Raw genomic sequence first — 23,487 nt, forward strand, 5'->3', positions numbered from 1 at the left:
GTAAACTGCGGGAAACGTATTCATTTGATGTTTATATCGAACGCGGGGGCGTTTTTGGGAGGTCTTCAATGGACATTTATTTTGATAAATGTTGATAAGACACGCCCCGATTGTAAATTCACATCCTCAAGGGGTTTTTTATGCACATATAAGTGCATTTATATGTACAATATTTGATATTTGAATTGCCGAAAAACAAAAAGAAAACGCAAAGATTTGCCCACAAGAACACATTGCGCGGAAGATATAGAAAGAGTATTTCGCGGGTTTTCTGTGTGCCTTTTTACCGCAAGAAAGTTCGCCGAGGAAGTTGTGAGATCTTTCACACTGAAGGGGCTAATATATAAATGTATGTATGAGAGAAGAGGGGGATAATCTTGTAGAGAAAATAGGAAAAAAAAAGAAAACTTTTATAGAGACACAGTAAAATCGTGTAGAATTTGCTGTAAGAACATTGAAAATTCATAAATGTGCCCTCTATTACCAATATAAGAATATTTCTCTTCTTGGCATAGAAGGGAATTGCGCGCGAGTGCATTTAACCCTTGGAGGACCCTTTCTACCTGCCGTGGCCAATTCGACTTGTTTTTTTTTTTTCTAATCGTCACAGAATAAAATCTATTACATGTATCGTGATAATTCCTTCATCTTTGTGTAGAATAAATCAATTAGTTCAAAATCGACTAAAGAAAACTTAAACTTAGATGGAAAAGAGTTAAAGTTTTAATGTTAAAAACCTCGATCCTCCAAGGGTTAATAGAGGAGTCTCAAAGCCCGCGATTCCCGGGATAGTCTTGTGGGCATTTTCTCAATTCTTTTCGCCTCTTTGCAATATTATGGTGAATATTGTTTATTATGAGGCAAAAAGGGAGTGATGCAAGAGAGTGAAATGCACCGCCGCAACCGATATCAAAAAGGCGATTTATCGGGGTTTGCTGCCGCCTATCGATTCCTCAAATCTCAGAGCGGCATAAATAAATAAGTAATAATAAAATTTGAAATTTAAATACCGCGTGTGTGCACAAGATATTCGATGGTTTGGAATTAATAATTTCGCATATTGTTTGTGTATGTGTGTGTGTGTGTGAGGCCGGTGCCATTGGAAGGTGCACAGAAACGCGCCCCAAATGAGTTATGAGCCCATTTTGTGAGCCTCACCCCGCGGCGGGCGGAGGCACACACGGGGCCCTAACCTCGTGTGTTTCATACACGTCCAGGGAGAAGGTGGTGATCCCCAATTCACGTTATGGGGCCCAATATAATTGTTGGGATTTCACACCTCGAAATGCATCAATACAGTGATTTATTGCATTGACACGGCGGGCAGTACAGCGTAAAAGAATTAAATCTTTTACGAGATAGAGGTGTACTACCTTTTTTATCGGAAATCCTTCTTGTATATGAGAAAGTTATCTATATACAAGAGGTATTTATCTGTCGAATATTTCGGTTTTTTTTGTGAATTATTCGAATATTTAGAAAATATTTTTAAAATATTTCTTTGTAAACTTTTTTGATTTTGTAATTTTTAGAGATTGAATTTAGAATTATTTTGACTTGAAATCAGTATACTTTTTAAAGATTTTTGCTCCCATATCTGTCTCTTCTAAAAAAAAACTAAGAAGTGTTTATCTGCTGAATATTTCTAAAGATCCAAATATTTTCATACAGATAAACACCCCTTGTTTTATATATACATACGTCCGCCCCGCAAGGAGATTCTAAAGAGATAAACCGCGATGCACCTTAAAACGTATGAAAATCTTGATTTGAAATAATTCGTGCTTTTTGCAAAAGTGATTGAAAATTTGCATTCAAATTCACCTTAATACGTGCACGGAGATCTTTAAAGGCTGAATTGGTGGTTCACCAATATCATGTTATATTATGTGTTTTACTTCCTGCAATCGTGATCTATGACTCGGAGCAATTATTGTACATAAAAGAGATATCCCACCCCATTCATTCCTATCTCATATATGTTTGCTGAGGAGAGCATATTATACATGAAATCCATGCATATGTAAGGCCAAAATAGAGTCGACAACTTCACCATGCTACCTGCTACCTGCTTTATAATCGATGCAAAAATATCAAATTTCATTGTAATCTCCCTCGCTCTCTCACTCTTACACCATTTTCATCCTTATTATCTTTCTTCATTCAGTCAACATTGGTGCAAACATTATGCCACCCAATTGTTAAGCAAACAAATTATTCACAACAGAGAGAGAGAGAGAGAGAGAAAATCTTGTGCAGTGAACACCTCCGCGTGGTGCGTCTGATAAAGAGGCACCAAAAATAGTGTCTAATTAATTTGAATTTTCTTTTACATAACATTACATATACATATAACACAAATCCCGACGTCTGGGGAGATATTCAAAAGCAATTGGCGAAAAAACTCTGACTCACAAAGGTGCCGCAACAAACTGATTTATCTTATTTCTTCAATCAATTCTAAATTAATTCTCAATCTGTCTTTTTGCATTAAATTTAAACCAGATTGGTGTTCGTACTCACATGCGCACCATGCGAAATTATGATTGGGCACAAGAAAATACAAATCACGAGAAAAACTGTCGCAATGTGATTGCCATCAATCTAAATAAATTAACTTAAAAAAAATAAAATTCAAAAGCCTACAAGGTAAATCCTTCGCACATAGTAAGTTGATTTTACATTCAACATCATTAGTTGATGCGTGTGTTGTGTACCTATGTTGTTAATTTATTATATAGACTATTGCATGTTAAAAACACAAAATTGTGAGCTTTTCTTCAAAGACAAAACTCTTGAGAAAGACTCTAAAAAAAATTTTTTTTAATGGAAGAAATTTTTAAAAGTAATTACAAATATTAATACAAATACGTCAAACTTTAAGCTATAAATTTAACTTTTTAAAATAAAATGTCAAATTTATAAAAAAATATTATCAAACGTCAGAAAAGAAACGTCAAGCTTCTGTAAATGAAAGCTAAACATAAGAAAAAAAAACCGTCAAACGTTATAAAAATACAAATTATAACTGAGACAGAAAAATTAAGATTATTTTCTGAAACTTTTGTAAAATTATTTTACTAAAAAAATGCCCATTTCGTACTTTTTACTAAAATTATTTTTAGTGTGTATTATACATAATATTTTTTCTTTCGCTATAGATATCTATAAATGGAAATTTCCTAACTGTGTAATACACCTATATTACAATTCCCTTTCAAACATAATAAAGAGTAGAGCGGCGAGGGCAAAATGGTGTGTATATATGTATGATAGATCATTTGGCTTGACCAAAAGGTCCACAAATCACTGTTACGATTTGTAAAATATATAATAAACATGCAGTTAATATAATTTTCTCATTGTGCATATTTGGACGATGTGCAGTGAGTAAGATTTGTTTAGTTAAGGTAGTTAAAGATATAAAAGAAGGTAACATACATTGATCATGGGAGTCAGCCGCGCAAGTAGCTTCCAATTGAGTATTTGATAGCCAATTATCACATGTGCTGTTGTTGCATTGACCATGGAGGCCCAATTGTCGAATGCCACCCAATTAAACTATCGTCAATTGTATATATATACCGTGGTGTGCGCGCGTGAAAGCCCCCCCAACGATGACACGGGGAGCGGGTACGGATGAAGGGAGAGGAGCTTACTTGTGGAGGTAAAGTTTTCAAATTGGAAACAGAAGTTGCAATCGCGGACAGTGCTTTGCGTCTTCCATCGCACAGCGGTGATCTCCATAGTTCAGAAGAAGATGAAAAAGTGCAAGGAGATTATCCAGAAGGCTGTGTTGTCTCCTTCGCGGTGTCTTGTGCACACACGAAGTATAAGACTTCTCTCTCCGTCTCTTATGGATTCGCCCGCGATCAAGTTCACTCGATTGCACAATTTATGGCATTTTGCCACAGTCACAGCAGTCACAGCAGCCACAAGAAGAGGGACTCCTCTATGGTAGGTACGCGTACTCCACAAACAGCAAAAAAGAGAGCCGTGGTGTGTCTTCCAATTCCAATCTTTGGGGCTCCCCCTTTTTTTCAACAGTTAACCCTTTTGCGTCCTTTTGACCCAACGCTGATCTCAAACGTGAAACTTCAATTTTTTTCTTACATTTTGTGGAGTAATCTTTGCAGGTTTTTTCCTGTGAATAATGGGAACTTTTGGCGATTTCTCATTTTCTTTTTGATTCTCTTAAACCATCCATTGAATAAAAATCTTGATACAAAGATCGAATGTTTCACAATTTCCATGTTTCACGAGGACGTCGAAGGGTTAAAAACTCCCAAAGACTCTTTTGCTCTCACTGCGCGGCAAATTTTTGCAAGACACAGAGGTATACCCTCTTCCTTTTTACCGCATCTTCCATCCTGGTGAATGCCACTCTCAATACGCGCCGCATTCACCCTTCCTTCACCCCTCCCCTCCCCCACATCACCCGCTCCCCATCCATTGGCAATCGCGTATATACATATGATTAAAAAGACTTAAATCTTCCTTTTACACATAACTGCGCCAATATAGCCAGAGAGAAGGAGCGAGAGACTTTGCTTTGGCAAAAGATAATGCAGTAAATTCCAACAGATCGCACAAATGTGACCACAAACATTTTATATTTTATATATATTCCAATGTATCTCTCTCTCTCCCTTTTCGCCACCCTCTCGATGGGTTCCCTCATCCACACAACACATTGAATATTTTGCATTGTACACATTTTTTCCTTTTTTTTGCCAGTTTTTTCTTGTTGTTGTTGTTGCTGTTGTAATACCAACTTTTGTACCTTCCGCAATGATTATTTTCCGCCACTATCGAACGCAAATGAAAGCACGTATGACATTGACCATATTTGAATTTTCATATATAAAATCTACAATGATTTATTTATTTTATTTAAAAGGAATCTAAACGTTTCCTATATAGGAATGAGAAATTTCTCATTTGAAAAAAAATCATTGAGATATTTATCGTTTCCCATAAGGATGACAAAAAATTATCTAATGAGGATAAATATTATTCCAGGGGCTTAGCTTAGTTACGCTTAGTTATGTTCAATTCCGTTTCTAACCGATTGATATTCATTGTAAAAGACTTTGCGTTTCCTTTTATTGACATTTATTTAAAAGTTTGAATTACTTAAGAACTTTTTATTATTTTATCATTCTAAATGCCTTTCTAAGGTTTAAAGTCATTTTTTTAAATCATCTGAATAGTGATTAAAATTGCTTGTCTAAATTTAAAGTTAAACCTATTATTAAATTAAATCAAGGCTCTTTAGCTTTCTTTAAATAAGAATAATATCAATAAAATTATCTCTGTATTCAAATCACCAAAATGTGCTACATTTCACAGATATATATTAAAGTTTTAAATAAGGAAAGCAAAAAAAAAACATTTTTTTTTGCCTTTAAAACAATGGAATTGTTCTGATGAGATATCAAGGAAAGATCTTGTGAAGATTGTTAGATTTCTGTTCACTTTGGCTACTGTTTTGCAAATAGTCCCGAAGGTGAGATGACCGAAAAAGAAGAAGATAAAGACAAAAAAAATTGAGCATCTCTGGAAGATGGTTTGTAAAAGGAAAGGGATTGGGTTAAAGGTAGGTATAGGTATAGTATGTTGATGGATCAAGAATTTCGCGCTCTTTTGTATTTTATCGCTAAGTTTATCTTGATCCCATGTCCCGTGCTGTAATCACCAAGAATTCTCCTTAATTTCTCACTTTCCTGACACGTCCACAATGTTATTAGTTCCTCTTTAAAATATTGTTTTTTTTTTTAAGCATTCACCTTTTGTTTTAAAAGTATTTTTTACTCCTTATAATTAATTTCCAATTTTTGCAATTACAGAGAATAATATCTTTTTTTTTTCTTAAGTCTTGTGATCTCATTCACGAAAAGCATGTTTTTCAACGACTAGGAAGGGAGGAAAAAAACTAAAGAAAAATTCAACATTTCAAGAAGCAGAAGAAATAGGATGGAGCATAAAAAAAAAAAATAAAGAGGGCACATTTATTAGTGACCATTGCTTACAGCGAGACACAACGTCCTCGAGATTGTACTGAACTATACACAGAGCATTTTAGATCATTCCGATTTCTCTCTGCATTAGTACTACCATTGCTATATACACATACATAACATAAAATGTATTATATATAGCCTGTCTTTAAATGGTATAAATGGTAAGTATTTTGCATCGCCCAAAAACAACCAATAGTTTTATCCGCGCAATGCTTCTTCACGATGTCACTGCCGATACGCAGAAAACGCGCACAGATTAAGAACAATTTCCCGCGCTTACATCTCTCACTGAGAAGCGCACACCAAGTTAGTATAGCCCCCCTCCCATGTCCCACTCAACGAAAAGCTCAGCGGGACACTTTGGATGTTACAAAAGACAAGGAGAGGCGACTCCCTCTTGTCGCCGCATTATAACTTGCCACATTACAAGGGAGGAAACTTTTGCATTTAAAGGGAGAAATAATAAAAATAAATAGGGGAGACCGGGGTTAAAAAAGTCACTTAAGGGTTTAGAAAAAGCTCAAAATATCATATTTCCCAAATAAATAAAGCGAAATGTGTAGTTCATTTCTATAGGAAATTTACTGCTCTACAAATCTTTCTCAGATCATTTTGTTCTATCTAGCTATGAAATATGATATTTTAGGCTTTTTCCAAACCCTTAAGTGACTTTATTAGCCCCGGTCTCCCCTACTTATGTTACCACTGAGTTTGCTTCTTCAAAAAGTATTGTAGAGCCGAATTATATGATAAAAGTGTAAAAAAAAATAGTAATATTTTATGCGGATGATGAAATAATAAAATATGTTTTAAGAACTAAAAAACACCGTTTTCTGACCCTTCGTACATATCTTCTTCTCTTCTATATAATAAAGAAAGGTCTCTCTATAATTTCGTGTATGTACGTACAGCTATGCATTTCCACACCGTTGGTCCGATCGCGATGAAATTTGGTACAGAGTCTACTGATTCCAGGCGGTTTTCACCAACGACATTCATTTCCCCCCCAGAGCCCCCCTTCATATAGCCCCCATATAAAATTCATGCTTTTTTGACTACTTTTTGAAATTGGCGCCCTTTTTGGTACATTTTCTTGAAGAGAAAATGAGACGATGCATTTTCCTGCTATCCGTCTCCCTCACTTTTTCAGTTTTTCGCAATTTTCTCGCGTTTTCCGCCTAATTTTCACGGGAAATTGTGTTTTTTGTGACCAGGAAGAAACTTTTGAATTTTTGGCATCAAAAATTCCAAAAGTCACGAAAATCCATTTCCGGGAAAAAAAGTGCGTGTAAAATCCCCAACCGTCAAAATTTCCGCAGGCCCCAAATTCCGCATGGAGGAGCTCCCCGAGGCTCCCAGAGCACCCGTAAGTGCCCCAGGAGCCCAAAAAATGCGTTTTATGCCCACAAATTTGGGAAAAAACACGGAAATCACGAATTTTGTCGAAATGCAAAAAAAAAAGTTCGTTTAGTTCAAATAATGAAATACGCGATTTTTGGTCAATTTATTCTCTCACTAGATGGCGTAGAAAAATTTCCCATTACTAAAATGTATATAGTTATCTCGCTCTCTCTCTCTCTCTCACTATGAGAATCATCCATAACCTGACTTTTTTGTTGATAAACAAAGTGAAAACACGTGAATTTTCTTAAACATTTTTCCTTGGAGAAATCAAACTGAGGTGAAAAATTATCTTTCACAAAATATTCAGAAATACTTCAAATATCAATTTTTTATTTAATTTCAGAAAATGGATTTATCGTGTGGTGGACAATTTGATGCCACAATTGGGGGTAATGTTTCCATTCCGGAAACCGAATACACCTTCCAGTATGCTGAGGGGCGTCTCCCGGAGTTGGCTTCCCTCATTGGCACCGTACGAAATCCCACAAAGAATAAATTAATCTTCCAATCAATACCACGACATATGAGACGCCGGACAGCAGCACAGAACCCAAAGCGGCTGCCAATGCGCTTCCGGCAGGGACATATTTCGCAATTGAAGAAAAGTGGAACACCCACGGAGAAGAAGAGACCATCGCGGAAGTACCGGCGTCGTCCGAGAAATCTCCGGGCGGAATATGCGCGTCGACAGCGGGATGTTGCATGGTTGGAGACACACATTTGGCATGCAAAACGCTTCCATATGTCCACAAAATGGGGCTACCGAATCCCCTGGGCCCCATGCGATAAGAGCTACCGTGCATGCTATCGTGCCACCAAGAGCCATTGCCTTGTGCAGGACATCTCCTTCTACGCCTGCTTCGAGCTTCGTGGTTCCCTTGTGGAGTTGACACAGCTAAAGGCACTCTGCAACCCCACTGAACTCTCATTTATTGCCAAGTGCTTCCTTTCCGGACAACGAGAGGGAAGCGTGGATGTTTTTAGGTGCAATGAATACCCCTTTGGTGCCATTGGACGAGTATCTTTTATCTGGAAGCCACCAGGCCGTGAGGATCAGCGTTGTTTGTGGATCTTTGCACATCCAGCCTTTGCAGGAGAGATCCACAAACAAATCCGGGATCTTTTTGCCCTAAGTGAAGCGAGTGCGATGGAATTGGACGATCAGGAAGCACCTACAAGCAATAAACTACACCGGAATGCATCTGGAAGCATTGAAATGCGAGATTTAACTAAAAAACTCTGTCGCTTCCGCCTTACAGGACCCTTATCGCATGCTATTCTATCCAAAGCCTTGAAATGTAAACTGAATCCTCAAATAGATTCCACGGATTTCACACTGGAAGCTTATGAGAGTCAAACAAAGTATTGGAAAGAGATTTCCACCATCAAATCACCCGCTGAATTGGCACCGGGAATGATTTTGGGGCTTACAGTTGAAGATCCACGAATAAATCGTCCGGAAAAGCGATCAAAAGCCCTTCCGGAAGATCATTTGGGTGGATTAATTGAGAAAATTCCAAATCAGGGATGCCTCAGCGCAATTTGGGATGAAAATTTGAGGAATAATCTTGCAGAGAATATACTCAACACACAGAAATACAATGAAAAACGCCAAAAGGAATGCCTCATCCCGGGGCAACGATGTAAATTTGAGGATGACCTACAGGGTGTACCTGTTTTGCTGGTACAGAGACCAGGTGTGCAGGTGCAGAATAAACCTTTGGGCTTTGCATGTGGATGGGATGTTATTCTACCTGCATGCTATGCTACAATCATGTGGATTTCCTTCATTATGTGGGGTGCTCGTGCTGGTGGATGGCGAGATGCAATTTCAACTTCAAGGGAAATGGGACAGGATACCTTTGCACCTGACACTGAGGCAGGAAAACGCGAAGCAGTCACTTCCGGAGATGAACAAAAGGAAAAATTCTTCCGGAAGCCCCCTAAGAAACGACCAAACTTCACAAAACTCTCAATTGCATCTCCTTTTCACTGCCCATGGGAACAACTCCTTCAGGAATGGTCAACTGGTTCCCCAACATCCTCATTCTACATCCTTCGTGATAGAAAAATCCTCGAACAGTGCCAGAAAGCACTGAAGTACCAGCTGAATGTTCAGGAAATTCTCCTTCCGGATTGTACGCTGATTCCCATACAAATTCTCCTGAATTCCCGTGGAAATCCAGGAAATAATGCAATCCTCACCCTACCACACCCCCAGGATATTGAAAAGAAACAATCAGGACACCATCAGCCACTCCATATTGAACCACCAGCCAGGGATATTCACGAGAAGGCAAGAAAAATCCTCAGGCAACACCACAAAAAGTTCCTAAAGCACCAACGTCGCCTGAGAGTAAACCGCAAGCGGAAGGAGCAGGAAAAATCAACGCAGAGAGTGAAAATTCCACGAGAAAAATCTCCCCTTGTCGTGGCAGCGTGCACTAGCTACAGAGAGAAGATGCGCAATATGTGGCTACCGGAAAATCCAACCAGTATCAAGGAACAATGCTCCCGCAGAGTCATTGGCTATGCAACACAGAGTGATTTCACTTTTACCGACTCCAAAGTCTCAGCTATTGGCTATGTCACATGGAATGGTTTCCGGGAACTCATTAACACCTGCCGGAAGTGGAATCAAGTGACAATTCTCGTGAGAGGAACAACGAGTTTGCATTACAGAGGAGGAAGTATAGCCGTAAGGCAGCAGTGATAGATTTCTCTTTCAATATCAAGCTAATAGTTAAAAGAAAATCCGTGGAAAATAAAAGAATTTTTCATAAAAAAAATATTAATATAAATTTTATTTTTAAAAATTCTTACAAAGATTTGAAAACTTTAAAAAGTCTTAAAAGATTCTAAAACCAGACTTTTAGTTAGGCTAGAGTATTTTCTCTATACCTAAGTTTTTTTTTTTCAATTTAGGACTAAGATTTTATGCTAGGCCTTAGTTTTTAAGGCTAGACCTAAATTTTTCAAGTTAGGGCTGAGTTTTTCCTAAAGACTAGAGTTTCTTTTAGTTCTATAAAATGAGCCTATTTTTTTTAAGTAAGGCCAGTCATCCATACACTAAATCTATTTTTTAAGGTCTAACTTTAGATTCCTTAAACCAAGTTATAATTCTCTCTTACAAAACTTAGATTTTTTTAATTAGACCTAATTCTAAATTTTTTAATCTAAGCTCAATTTTTTTGAACTAGGCATTAGTTTTAGCTAAGGTTTAACTTTTTGGGGTTTTAAGATCAGTTCATGATAGATCGAATTTGAATGTATTTTTATGAATAATCGTTCCGTTAATTTTATCTTACTAATAAACTGTAAACTTTTCCAGTTCTCCTGTTTTGTTTTTATTGAAGAACTTCAAATATTTATTTAAAAAAAATTAAATCATTCTGTATTAAAAATGTCGGTAATTTCAACTTGAATAAGAAAATTTAATTAATTTTTTTTTACAAATTTCTCTTTACATCAAAAACCTTTAAAAAAACTCCCCCAACACGTGAATTAATCTATAATCTAAAATAAACATTTTAATTTTAATGGAATTGTTGTAACAGTGTCGACAGAGAGAGAGAGAGTAAATAGAGAAACAGGTGGTTATATCAGCTAAAATCAAATATTTTATGCAAACACTCCCAGGTAGGTACATAATATAAAATGAAAATTCTTCATAAAATTCTTATCAATCTAACAATGCACCTGCATTTGAATTTGTGCGCTATTCTCCTTTCGGTACTAAATGGAATTCAGGGCGCTCCCAAAAGTATTAATTCAAAATCCTGCGCAATCTCCTTTCCGGAGAATGTAACGGCAAAGAAGGAGCCAGTGTACTTGAAACCATCAAATGATGGCTCATTGAGTACCCCCCTACAGCCAAGTGGGCCATTTGTAAGTCTCAAAATTGGAGAATCTCTTGGAATCTTCTGTCCAGGTGATGGAAAGGACGTAGAGACAATTACGTGCAATACAAATTTCGATTTAGCTTCATATTCATGCAACAAGAGCACAACAACGGATACCATTGAAACGGAAGAAGTTTGCGGAGGAAGTGGAAAAGTGTACAAAGTTGGTTTTCCTCTGCCCTCAGGGGATTTCCATTCAATCTACCAAACGTGTTTTGATAAGAAAAATCTCACACCTCTCTACTCATTTCACGTTCTCAATGGTCAAGCTGTTGGATGTAAGTTTTGTTTTTCCTTTTTTCTTAAGTACCTGATGAAGAAGGTAAAATCTTATCTTCGAAATGTCAAATCCTTCTCTCTAAGGACTTTTAGACAATAATTCGTTCTGATAAGGTGATTTTCTTTCTTCTCCTGAACTATATAGATCACCTTAAGCACACAAGAGGAAGTTTTCGTACCAATGGTATCTACGGGAAAGTCAACATTGATAAACTCTACAAGACGCAAATTGAGAAATTCAACAAACTTTTCGGCCCTAAACAAACATTCTTCCGTAGACCCCTCAATTTTCTATCACGTGGACACTTAAGCCCCGAAGTGGACTTTACATTCCGTAGGGAACAACATGCAACGGAAATGTACATTAACACAGCACCACAGTACCAATCAATTAATCAAGGAAATTGGCTGCGTGTTGAAAATCACGTGAGGGATCTCGCAAAATTCCTGCAGAAGGACATAACAGTCGTTACGGGAATTTTGGGGATACTTCGGTTGAAGAGTAAGAAAACAGAGAAAGAAATCTATTTAGGAGATGACGTAATTGCCGTACCAGCAATGTTCTGGAAGGCTGTTTTTGACCCTCAAAAACAAGAAGCAATTGTCTTTGTTTCCTCAAATAATCCCCACGTGAAGACCTTTAATCCCAACTGCAAGGATGTATGCGCTCAAGCTGGATTTGGGGATAATCTTGAATATTTCTCCAATTATTCTATTGGCCTGACTATTTGTTGCAAACTTGAGGAATTTGTTAAAAGAAATAAAATAATTCTACCCAAAGAAGTAAATAACAAAAACTACACGAAACTCCTTAAGTTTCCTAAAACAACAAGCAAGGAGGGAGAGAAGAAAGTGGTACGTAAGCGCGCCAGAGGAGTATAAATGTTGTTGAAATCCTTAATCTTAACCGCAAATAAAATATCTTCTTCTAAAACTACAAAAGAAAGTCCCATTTATGTTTTTTTTAGTTGTGGCAAGTAAACTTCTAAATTGTTTTTTTTAGGCTGTGCCTTAATTGCTTAAGGGGAGTCTCTTGGGAAAGCTGTTAGAATTAACACATTTTTAACGTTTTCATTTTTCTTGGGGTTTTTCTTAAACTCAGTTTTCAAGTGTTGGCCACATTTAAAGACTTGAAGAGTAAGAAAATCACTTTTCGCCATATTAGGTGTGACGCCATCTTGAAATTTTGCCATAAAACACAAAGGTAGGTTTTTCTCAGGATCTACTGGATGGATTTTGATGGGGTAAAAAGCAAATGAAAGAGCAAGCATTAGCGGAGAATGTACCGGAACAGAATTTTGAATTTCGACTCAAAGGTTAAGAAAAGTCAATGAAAATATTTGTCAACTTTTCTCAGTTTCTGAATCGTAATTCAAAATAGGGATAGTTCCCCAAATTATCCCGTATACAGCAAAAATCAACATTTTTGCAATAGTTTCGGCAAAAAGGGTTTTTTTTTGCAAGAAAAAATTTACGGCCGATCAAAGTGTGGTTAAAACTTCCGAAATTCTTCACAAAAAAGCACTAAAATGAGCCCCCTGGAGCCCCCATGGGGTAGATTACCATGCCTCAAGCCTATTTCAATGGAAAATTGTGGGGATTTTGTGTGAAATTGCAAATTTTCAGGAATCACCGCGGACGCCGCGGCCGCCATTACTGAATTTTCCAAGAAAGCCGCGAAAAATCACAAAAAATCCCTCAAAATCACGTATTTTGCCACACTTTGCACTGAATATGGGAAAGACGGGAAGAGGGAGGGTTTTCCTGCATTTTCCCAAAGTGAAAATCATTGAAAAAGTCGTGAAAAACTTACCAAAATTCCTCTGAAGGCAGCTTCCTTTGCAACAAAATCCTTTCAAATGATGAATTTTTCCAATGAATTGAGGATAAATTCCTTTGAAAAAGAAAACAAATTTTTCTTTCAAAACAATCTTTATTGTCTTTAAAAAAAATATAATAAAGTATGATAATAAATTCCACAAAATATCTATTTTGTATGAAATTATTGTAAATGAATTAATTTTTATTTGGTAAGCTCTAAAATATCTCTTAATGTTCAAATATTAAAATATATTTTTTATATTATTTTGATTTTATTATTTTTATATTCGCTTTTCATTTTGTTTTAGGACTAAAAAGAAGTCTATAGGAAATTGTTTGTTTTTAAATCCTTCAAAATTTACTCTCTCAAATGAGAAAGAAAAAAAAACATTGTTAGTCTCTCCAAAATTTCTTCAAATACATCACATTACAAAAAAGAGCATTATGGCGTACATTGTGAAACATAAAAAGTGAGGTTAAAGAAAGTAATGACACGATACATGGATATGAAGGAATGAGAGAGAAAAATAAACAACTTATTACCCTGAATTTTCGCGCCAAGATTTCTTATATTATTTTTTTTGTATAAAATCTATTTTTAAATGTTTCAGAAAATTATTTTTTTTTAAATCTAAAAGAGAAAATAAAAATTGCAAAATGAGAGTATCAAGGGCGTAAGATTACAATTTCTTAAACTAATTGTCTTTAATCATAAATGAATCTTATTATAACATAACCTAGATTTGTTTTCTTTGTTGTAATAATTAAAAATAGCAAAATTTCTCAAAACATGTGGATTTTGCAATGCATTGATATTCAAATGTTTTATTTTGTGATTTTTGGTCCAAGAAATAATGTGAGGTTATGTTTAGTTGGCTTGCAACACGGCAAATTTGGCAAAATCCACTTGATTTGAATGCAACAGGTAACGTTTTACAGTCAAGCGAAGTTCTTATAATAATTGATGGCCTTTAGAATGTCTGTCAAGAAGGCCGAATTAACAACCCAATACAACCCCAATTCTTTTAAAACAAAATTATTTAGAAGTAAAAGGTTCAGTACTGTTTTGTAAAATATTGAAATCTGGAGTCGGTTCTGCCAAAAAAAACTTTTCCTTCTTTTATAATTCTTCCACATCCATCTGATTGATTTCTTCCATGAAACGACAATGAAACAATTTGAAAAAAAATATCAACTGTCAAAATCTTTTATATTTGCAAGAAAATAAAATAAAAGATTTTTAACAGAATCAACCCTTTGGATTCATTTTTTTTTCAAATTCTTTTTTTTTTTTTTTTAATTATAAAAATTCACAATTCTTCTCTTTCCATAAATTTTACAAATTATTTTCTCTCCATAATATGCTTAAAAAAAATAAAATTCCTTCATTTACAATTGACATTTTGCATGCAAAATAAAATTCAAAATTACAAAATAAAAAAAAATGGGAAAAATAAAAAATTGAGTTTTAACGATTAATGAATCATCGTTTGAGGGATTCGAGGCAGGTGTGGTGGTGCAGACTTCTTAGAGGAAGTACAATTTATTCTGCATTTGATGTCCTGGAAGTTGATGAAGGGATTGCCCCACAAGGAAGGCCAATTTGTGTGCATACTGACACACGGCTGGGACCTTCACATTCCCACTCCAGTTGTAATAGAGATGTGTCATCTTGTACGTCCACTGTTGAATTTTATCAGCCGGAAAGCCCGATTCATCGAAGATTACGTTGTAGCTTGTTGGCGAAATGGTCCCTTCACGCGTTGCTTGGGACACAAGGAAGAAGTCATAGCGTTCCGGAAGGGTGATGACGTCATCCACCACAGTTCCCGGCGGTGGATTCTGAATGGAACTTGCGTTCCCAGCATTGCCAATATTCTTCCGGAAGATACGCGTATTGATTCTCTTCGTGACAATGATGAATGTTAATTTTGGCGTCTCCTTGGGATACATTTCCTTCAGCCTACCCTGCAGGAGTTTAACCTCAAATTCCAGCACATGCGTAAGATCACCCTCACCCACACCGTCACGATAGAAGATAATCCTCTTGGGTGGTTCACCGTGAATTGTCTGATACTGCCGTAGGGCCATTATCATGTTCGTCACGAGATGATTGCTCATCTCCTCCCCGTGTGCATGCTGTGACACCGTGCTGAAGTACGAATTATTCTTTTGGAGATCCATTGAGGCCACAAGAGCACCGTAGGATCTATTCTTGTCCGCTGTGTCGTGCGTGACGTCAAAACCCACGGACATTATTCCACTTGCGGGAATCTTAATTGTCCACGGAACATTCCCGAGTTTGCAATTCATCTGAATGAGCAACTTTACGGCAACACTGCGCCAAATGCGATCCTTCATGAGGACCTTCGAGAGGGTAACCTGCGATGGGACACCTCGCTTCACAATTGCATGCTTCTTAATTGCTGAATACCTACTGGGATCCTGCGACGGTACAATACACATCACCAGCTGTGTTGAATCATTGCACGCCTTCTCAATGGCCCCAATATACGATGCACTACGTATATCCTCAAGAATCACCACACGTGGTTCACTCCAATTCATCCCAATCTCCCGGGCACTCTTCATCATTTGCCCCAGGAAGGCCTTCACGGTGCCACTTTCCCTCGATGTGCAAATACAATGCCAATTCTTCATTATTGCCGACTGAAAGATTGGATTTCGCGTAATTCCTTGCGTCCAATCGGCATTATTTGCCTCCATCTGCCTCCCACTGCCAAAGTTAATTATCTCCCTGTTCAGTACACGTGCTGGGAATTCCACTAATTTCGTATCCAACGACATCTGCCACTTCTTCATCATCTCCCGTGCCTTCTCCTCATTCTGCAAGCGACGATTTAGCTCCAAGAAGCGCTGAACACGCATCTCCGGACCAATACGCGTATGCTGTGCCATATCGCGCATCAATGTAAAATTCGCACGCATATGATCCGTTAAACCCGTAAGGCGACACAATTCAGGAATTAAATTCACAATTTCTGGACGTCCAGCACGTATATCACGAGCCTTGGCCCGGGAAACCAGCAATGGTTGACGTGTATCGCGAATTGTAACATTGTAGCGATCACGGAAGTACTGTAAAAATGTTATTTGCTCACCACTCTTCTTGGAGAACTTCGAACTCGGTGACTGCGTAAAGTCCACATCATCAATGCGGTACGTTGCATTGCTGTACTCCGTCACAACGACTTGGCCTGCAGGAAAAAGGGAGAAAACGTTAAAAGTAAGGTTATGTTTCATTGGCTTGTCCCTTCAAAATAAAACAAAACAAAAAACTATTAAAATACTCACCAATCAATGCCTTCTTGATTTTATCCTGAGTCTCTGATTCCTTCTTCATGACCTCGTAGCAATTCTCCATTCTTATGACTTTATGCGTAACCTCCGTACAGATCATAATATCCCTCTCATGCTGACGAATTGCCGTACAAAAGCCCGGCCAAACTTGCAGATTATGCTGACGAATGTCAATCTTCTGTGCTGCATCGAAGTAATTCATTCCCTTTGCTCCATAAGCTTTTTGCATATTGAGACTCTCAATTGTACTTCGCATAATGATATTAAGAAGATGCGTGTACTGTGCATCAGTGGCCAAGAGTTCACCAACAAAACGAATATTAATTTGCAACGGTTCATCCCGATCTGTCCTATCAACGAGCACCATTGGATCATTGTTGTACTTGTATGGGGAGAAAATCATTGTCCCGTCAAATTGGAAGCATCCCAAACGTTCAATTTGTCGACGCATTATGGCCTTCTTGGTGCCTGTTTCCTCAATTTCCGGTGCAAAGTCCACGCGGTACTTGTAGATATTCCATTCGGGTTTCTTGTTCACTTTAAAGTAATTTGCCATCACCGAAATAGTTGTGCCCGTTGATCCCTTCTTCGTTACCATGTTTAGAGGACGTGTTACGACTATATCGCAAATGGCACGATTTCCTCGACGTGAGCCACGTCCTAGATCCGCTGAACGTCCACTCTGGCCATTACCACCATCACTACGTACTACTGCACTACTCTGTGGTGGATTTCTGCTGGACGTTGATGGGGCTCCTTGAGTTGGTGGCTTACGCGATGATGGTTGCTGCTGCTGTGGGGCCTGAGCTGGCCTTCCACTTGGTGGTTGCTGTGGAGCCTGAGCTGGCCTTCCACTTGGTGGTTGCTGTGGAGCCTGAGCTGGTCTCGATGGCCCCGGAGCCGAAACATTAGGAGGCTGATCAACTCTTTCTGCAAAGAAATTCAAAAGAAGTTTCAAAAACGGGAATATTAAAAACCAACTAGCCCTATTTTTGCATTTTATAGGTTTAAAAAAAATAAATAAAAATCATAGAATGCCTCAGTTTTCTTCAAACTAAGTTTAAGTATTTAAAGTCAATCCTTTGTTGTAGACTAGACTTAAGTTTTAGCTGTGATTCTTTTTTTTTTAAGGTCAGGCTTTTAAGGTTTCAAGATTAGATCAGGCTGAACTGAGACTAAATGCGTCCTTAAAGTCTGACCTAAAAGAACGAAGGTTTGGCTTAAGAAAAAAAAATGGCCTGACCTAATAAACGACTTAGCTTTGTTTCTTGAGTCAGGCTTGAAAGGCTTGAGGTCTTATACAATGTTCCTTACTTTAGAATTGTTTAAGATTAAGCTTTTAAGGACTTAATATTTAATACAGGTTAGGTCTAGAATACACTTAACCCTACCTCAGCATAACTTAGGAAACCTAAGCTAAGTTTAAAAAAAATAGGTTTAGCTTTAAAGAACTGAGATTTAGCCTAATAAAAAGATCTTGATTAGCTTATAAAACTGAAACCTGGATTATGTAAAATTAAACCTGGCTTAAAAAAAAACTCAAACCGATCCCTTATGCTTTAAAATGTCTCAAAAAAGTGACCTAATTTTTAAACATATAAAAAATAAAATAAATAAAAAAAATAGAAATTATTTAATTTGTGAAAATTATATTCGAAAAATAGAGAAAATTTAAGAATAGAGATTGTTAAAATCAACTTAATTTTCTTTGAGTCATGGAGCAATCTTGAAGAACTTTAAGCTATCAGACATTAAAATCTCAGAAACTGTACGACCTAAAAATTTCATTCCAATCAAAAAACAACTTTTACGAGCCGTTGGAAATGGGTTAACAGAGAAATCTAAATTAATTCTTTTACAAAATGAATAATCTTCTGTGCCTCATATAAGAATTTCTATCCTTTAAAAGGATCTGTGTTCCATCAGAGACACTCTTAAACATTCTAATTTTAAACAAATTTCACAAGAAAATATAAGTTTAAGTCTATTTAAATAAAAACTATTTTTAAAAGCATCCAACATTTGAAGTTAGTTTCACTTTACAAAGTCTTCAAGTTGCAAGAAACATTTGATAATTTTGCTGATAAAGCATCTTACTGGTAAATTGATAAAATGCATTTTAAGCAAAATTAGCATTTCAATTGAATGAAAATTGCAAACAAAATGAGAGAAAATATCAAAAATTGTTTAACTTACGTCCACGTCCATGACCACGTCCTCCGAGTTCGGGGAATTCATCATTTCCCTTCTTCTTGTTGCGCTTTGAGGGCATTTCTGCAAAACAAAGATGAAAAAATGTTTAGAAAATGAAGAGAAAAAAAAGAATCCTAAACTAATACACATGAGGCGTGTGAGTAAAATGTCTTCTATTTCGGTCTCTCTCCATGAAAGTATAAGGACCACAGGTATCATATCGACGCCCAACACTTAAAACTCCACAAAGAGTCTCCTTACACCAAATGAAAAAAAAAAGATACTTATGTGACACTTCAGGCAATTTGGATAATTTATTCTTCGGGTTTCTTTTTTTTATCATTGGCAGATAGATGAAAAATGCAATAAAAATGAACTTTAAAGAGAGAATATTGACCTAACAAAAAGATGTGAGTTTTGGCGGAGAAAAATAAATTAGGAGAGCGAAACGAAAGCATTTTTACAAAAGGAGTTTATGCAAAAAAATATGAGAAAAGAATCATTAAGAATAATTTTTTATACATTATTAAAGCCGGTAACCTTTTAAGAATCAATTGAATGTTATTTTTTTCTAATAAACTTGGCATTTATTTAAGAGATTACGGCCATATAAAAGAATTTAAGGATTTTCACATAATCAGTAAAAAAAAAAGAAAAATCTCGATTTTCGTCTAAAAAAATTTTCCTCAAAGAAAAATTTACCTGATTTTATTTTAAAAATATTTAAAAATCTTCAAAATTTTCCAAAATCTCACTCCCGGACAAAAAATTTAACCAAAAAAACTGTAGAGAGGTTAGGTAATTCCGGAAAAATTGCATTCTTTTCGCAAGATATCACATTTTCCATGATCGAATGTTAATCTAGGATAACTTTAGAATCTAAAAAGTCACGCCCGGACAGAATTTGAAAGAAATCCTTTGCAGGAAAATTCGTAAAAAATCATCAACTTTTTTTTGGTTAGAAAAATGAACGCTGGTCCCTAATGGGTTAAGTCGAATTATTTCTTGGGCTTGTTAGGTATTCTAGGTCTTTATTAATTAATCATACGGGATTAGGATAATTTAATGACTTGAAAGAACCCCCCTTAATGAGTTCTAAATTAGGATCCTAATTCCAGCCTCTTGTCCCAGGGTTAATTAATTTCTTTTCAATGATAAAATAATTTTAAAAGAAAGATCAACAAGAATTTGATGAAATAAACGGAAACTTTAGGGACACTGTAAAATTTAATTATTAAAATAATTTTCCCCCGGAATTCTTTGGTTTATTACGGTACTCATCGCCCAGCCTCATTGTCCTGCCAAGACTTTACTGTTGAGATACCGTAACCTTGAGATCATTTGCACCCGAAAATCCCAACAATTAGGGGAGACGCGCCCTCATTTGTAAATGCCTGGTTCTTCCATAAAATATGCCTCATGAGGATTTTTATGAGTTTATGTGTCGAAAAAATTAAGAATTGTTGTGAAACTCCTTTATCTCATTTTCCCCAAGAAAAGCAGAGATCACTTTTCAGATAAAATACAAAGCGAAGCTCCCTGAATTTTTAACCTCCAAAGCAAAGCAAAGAACAAAATCTTTGTTTTTTTTTCCTCCTTTAAAAGATTTTTTTTATGAGCAACAAGTAATAATGGAAAATAAACAATTTCTTACACATTTTGGTTGTACTTACTTGAAATAAATTATCCTTCTTGGGAAAAATATCAAAAACTAAACTTTACTGCTGGAGCTTCACTCACAAACTAACCTCTGGCTGTTGTGATGTCGAAATGACGTCTGGCCCTGAAAACCATACAAAGAAGAAGAAGTAAAAACATCGATATCTAGCGATAGTATCGATAGTTTCGACTATCGAAAACTATCGATAACCAAAAAAAACATTCATTTGGAAGTTTTGAGTTCAAAAAAGAAAAATACGTTGCAACGATCTTTTCTTTACATCTGCGATTAATTTATTTTATACGTAAAAAAAATTAAAATAATTATTTATGCGCTAATCTCGCTAATTTAGAATACAGGAAAATAATGTTCTTATTCCCATGGACTTCTTGCAATAAGACCCATGATGCAGAGCCACAGTTTTTTTTTTCCCAGAGCTAAGTAATATATAATATTTTGATAGAATTCTAAACTTTTCCTTCGTATTCAAGAATTTTCTTGTGATAGAACAGCAAGTACCTGCAAGAAAAAGAAAGATTTTTATCCCAATTTGATGATGAAAAAACAACAAATAAATCAATTGAAAATAGAATAAGTATTAAAGAATAATTTTAGATGGAGAATCACTCACCCTTCACTATCGAGAACTTGCTTAAGCGTAGCAGTTGTGATGATGTGATCATCGCATTTAACCCAAAAATCCTTCTGATGGCGCACATAGGCAATATAGTGGCCAGTTTCCATTGTTCCGGTGTGGTTAATCACAGCATACAGGGAGTACCGGAAGTCCGTGAGTCCGTCAGTCTTGTGAGACATGAAGGGTGTCATATCGAGTTCGGCCGGGAATGAAATGAACGTGGAGATTTTCTTATCAATGAGATCCGAATGCTCGAAGCGTTTGAGATGGAAGCTCGCCACAATGGGTAGGGTGCGCATTGAGAATTGCTTTGTGGATTCCTGGTAGCTTTTGCATGAGGAACACTCAATTTTGGCACTTGGCCCCAAATGTTCGGCCCGTGTGAAGCGCTCGAGGCAATCAACGAGTGAACGTGGTGGCCCACAACCCTGATGCGTCTCACCCAAATCCAATGAAATATCCCAAAAGGGATCAATTGTCGTTGAGACACCCTTACACAGTTGACACACAACATCACTCTGCAGTCTACCCGTAAATATTTGATCTATTATGCAATTACATCGCATCTGTCCATCCATTTCGGATGACGCTGCGGCACCCTTTCGTGGGGCTACGTGCACTACGCCTAAAAAAAGAATATAAATAAAACAAACGTTGAGGGAATATGGTTCATAATCTTCGGGCACGTCGAAATGAAGCTCTTCCGGGAACTTCCGGACACACACACACACACCTTTATCACAATCCACAGAATTCTTGCAGTGTCTATGGATAATATTGAGCGTAGCCATGAGGAACTCATGTGCATCCTGCTGCTCGTAGCCGGCAAGGTGGTGCGCATGCGTCCAGATGAGATGAAGTAGTCGGTGGAGGGAGAGGGGTGCACGAGCACCAGAGTAGAATTCCTGGAAGAGGCGCGACACTTCGCACACGAGACACTTCATACTCGACTCAATACTGCATTCGTGCTTCTCCGAGAGGAAGTAATCCCGCAGCAGGGGTGTGTGGATGAGCGCCTGAACGATGCAATTCATGAAGCACGTCTTGCCGAGATTCAGCAATCCACGCAACCCAATGCTACTCAGTGGTGTGACAAGACGGCGCTTTGGGTGATTCCGCAGTAGCTCCACCTCAACCTTCGAGGGCATCCACGGGCGCCAGGAGATACTCTTATTGAGTGAACGTGCCTCCCGCATGAGGTGCTGCCGTGCAATCTCCTGGCATTCACGGTCATAGATGAAGTCCCTGCAGTGGTGGCAGTAGATCATGCTGTAGCTCAATTCGAGGGCAATGTAGTGCTTAGACATGGACATGTGCTCCTGAAAATGGGGCCCACGGCAGGCAAAGTAGATACAGTGGAGGCATGCATAGAGCTGTGGTCCAGAGCCACCACACACGTAGCACAGGCACGACAGAGCCTGAAACAGCCAAAAAGAATAAATTTTCTTCCAACGGATGGGGTCAAGGGAGTTCATTATACCTTCCTCCGGCGAGCCTCCTTAGACACACACGCGCTGAAGAAGGCATTGACAAAGCGATACGAGTCGCGGTTGTATTCCTTGAAATACGCCACTAAATGCTGGCATCCACCCTCATTCATCCTTCCCACACTTCCTGCTGCACACCACGTGGAACAAATGGGGCTCCTTCGTGAGATTTTATTGCAAATTTCGTGATTTTTCCTCAGGGGGGTTTTTCTTCTCTCAAGAACAACAATTCACCCAACCCCGCATGCTTCTGGATTTATCCTAGGAAGCTCTTACGATGCACAGTGTTTGTGGCATCCCGTGACAAAATGAGGCAACCTTTGGGACATTACGAATATTCACGAGAATTTTTGAAAATATTTTTTTTTATCACACATTATTGCTATTGGCCTACTAATTTAAAAGCTCATAGATATTAATAAAATAGAATTAAAAAAAAATAATAAACCTCTTTCGCAATGTTATTATTATTGCAATTGCCTCCCTCTAGCGAAGAAACTCTTAATGTCATAGTGTAGTAATTTTTTTTTTAATGTACATGAGAGTGACTGTGATAGCCAACCCTCTTTCAGCGTAACTGGTCCTCTCGGCTTCATTGCTCATGAGAGAATGACCAACGCATGATAAGCACCGCTAGGGCAACGCTTATCAACCATCACAGCCCTCTCCGAGAGAGATTACACACATAACGGACCATGGCACGGGATAATATTTTTGGCCTTCGGTCTCAATGCCTACAATTCGGCCAGCCCTGACACTG

The 23,487-nt window shown here is 37.4% G+C and overlaps 4 protein-coding genes across 4 annotated transcripts; 2 read left to right on the forward strand and 2 right to left on the reverse strand.

Moving 5' to 3' along the window:
• Positions 1-7,618: 7,618 nt before the first annotated feature.
• Positions 7,619-10,216, forward strand: LOC129794644 (ribonucleases P/MRP protein subunit POP1). Its single transcript, XM_055835446.1, has 2 exons — positions 7,619-7,704; positions 7,771-10,216. Exon 2 carries the CDS (start codon positions 7,774-7,776, stop codon positions 10,138-10,140), a length of 2,367 nt encoding a protein of 788 aa, XP_055691421.1. The 5' UTR covers positions 7,619-7,704; positions 7,771-7,773; the 3' UTR covers positions 10,141-10,216.
• Positions 10,217-11,096: 880 nt separating this feature from the next.
• LOC129794645 (uncharacterized) lies at positions 11,097-12,554 on the forward strand. Its single transcript, XM_055835447.1, has 2 exons — positions 11,097-11,607; positions 11,754-12,554. Exons 1-2 carry the CDS (start codon positions 11,121-11,123, stop codon positions 12,488-12,490), a joined length of 1,224 nt encoding a protein of 407 aa, XP_055691422.1. The 5' UTR covers positions 11,097-11,120; the 3' UTR covers positions 12,491-12,554.
• A 2,068-nt stretch (positions 12,555-14,622) lies between these two features.
• LOC129794643 (protein aubergine-like) lies at positions 14,623-20,729 on the reverse strand. Its single transcript, XM_055835445.1, has 4 exons — positions 20,617-20,729; positions 18,947-19,024; positions 16,745-17,680; positions 14,623-16,647 (listed from the first exon to the last, which is right to left on the reverse strand). Exons 2-4 carry the CDS (start codon positions 19,020-19,022, stop codon positions 14,957-14,959), a joined length of 2,703 nt encoding a protein of 900 aa, XP_055691420.1. The 5' UTR covers positions 19,023-19,024; positions 20,617-20,729; the 3' UTR covers positions 14,623-14,956.
• Positions 20,730-20,873: 144 nt separating this feature from the next.
• Positions 20,874-22,984, reverse strand: LOC129794653 (ubiquitin carboxyl-terminal hydrolase nonstop). Its single transcript, XM_055835456.1, has 4 exons — positions 22,721-22,984; positions 21,974-22,658; positions 21,235-21,865; positions 20,874-21,122 (listed from the first exon to the last, which is right to left on the reverse strand). The coding sequence occupies exons 1-4, from the start codon at positions 22,838-22,840 to the stop codon at positions 21,071-21,073; spliced, it is 1,488 nt and encodes a 495-aa protein (XP_055691431.1). The 5' UTR covers positions 22,841-22,984; the 3' UTR covers positions 20,874-21,070.
• Positions 22,985-23,487: the final 503 nt, after the last annotated feature.

Source organism: Lutzomyia longipalpis, chromosome 4, assembly GCF_024334085.1.
Source record: "Lutzomyia longipalpis isolate SR_M1_2022 chromosome 4, ASM2433408v1".
Lineage (NCBI taxonomy): Eukaryota > Metazoa > Arthropoda > Insecta > Diptera > Psychodidae > Lutzomyia > Lutzomyia longipalpis.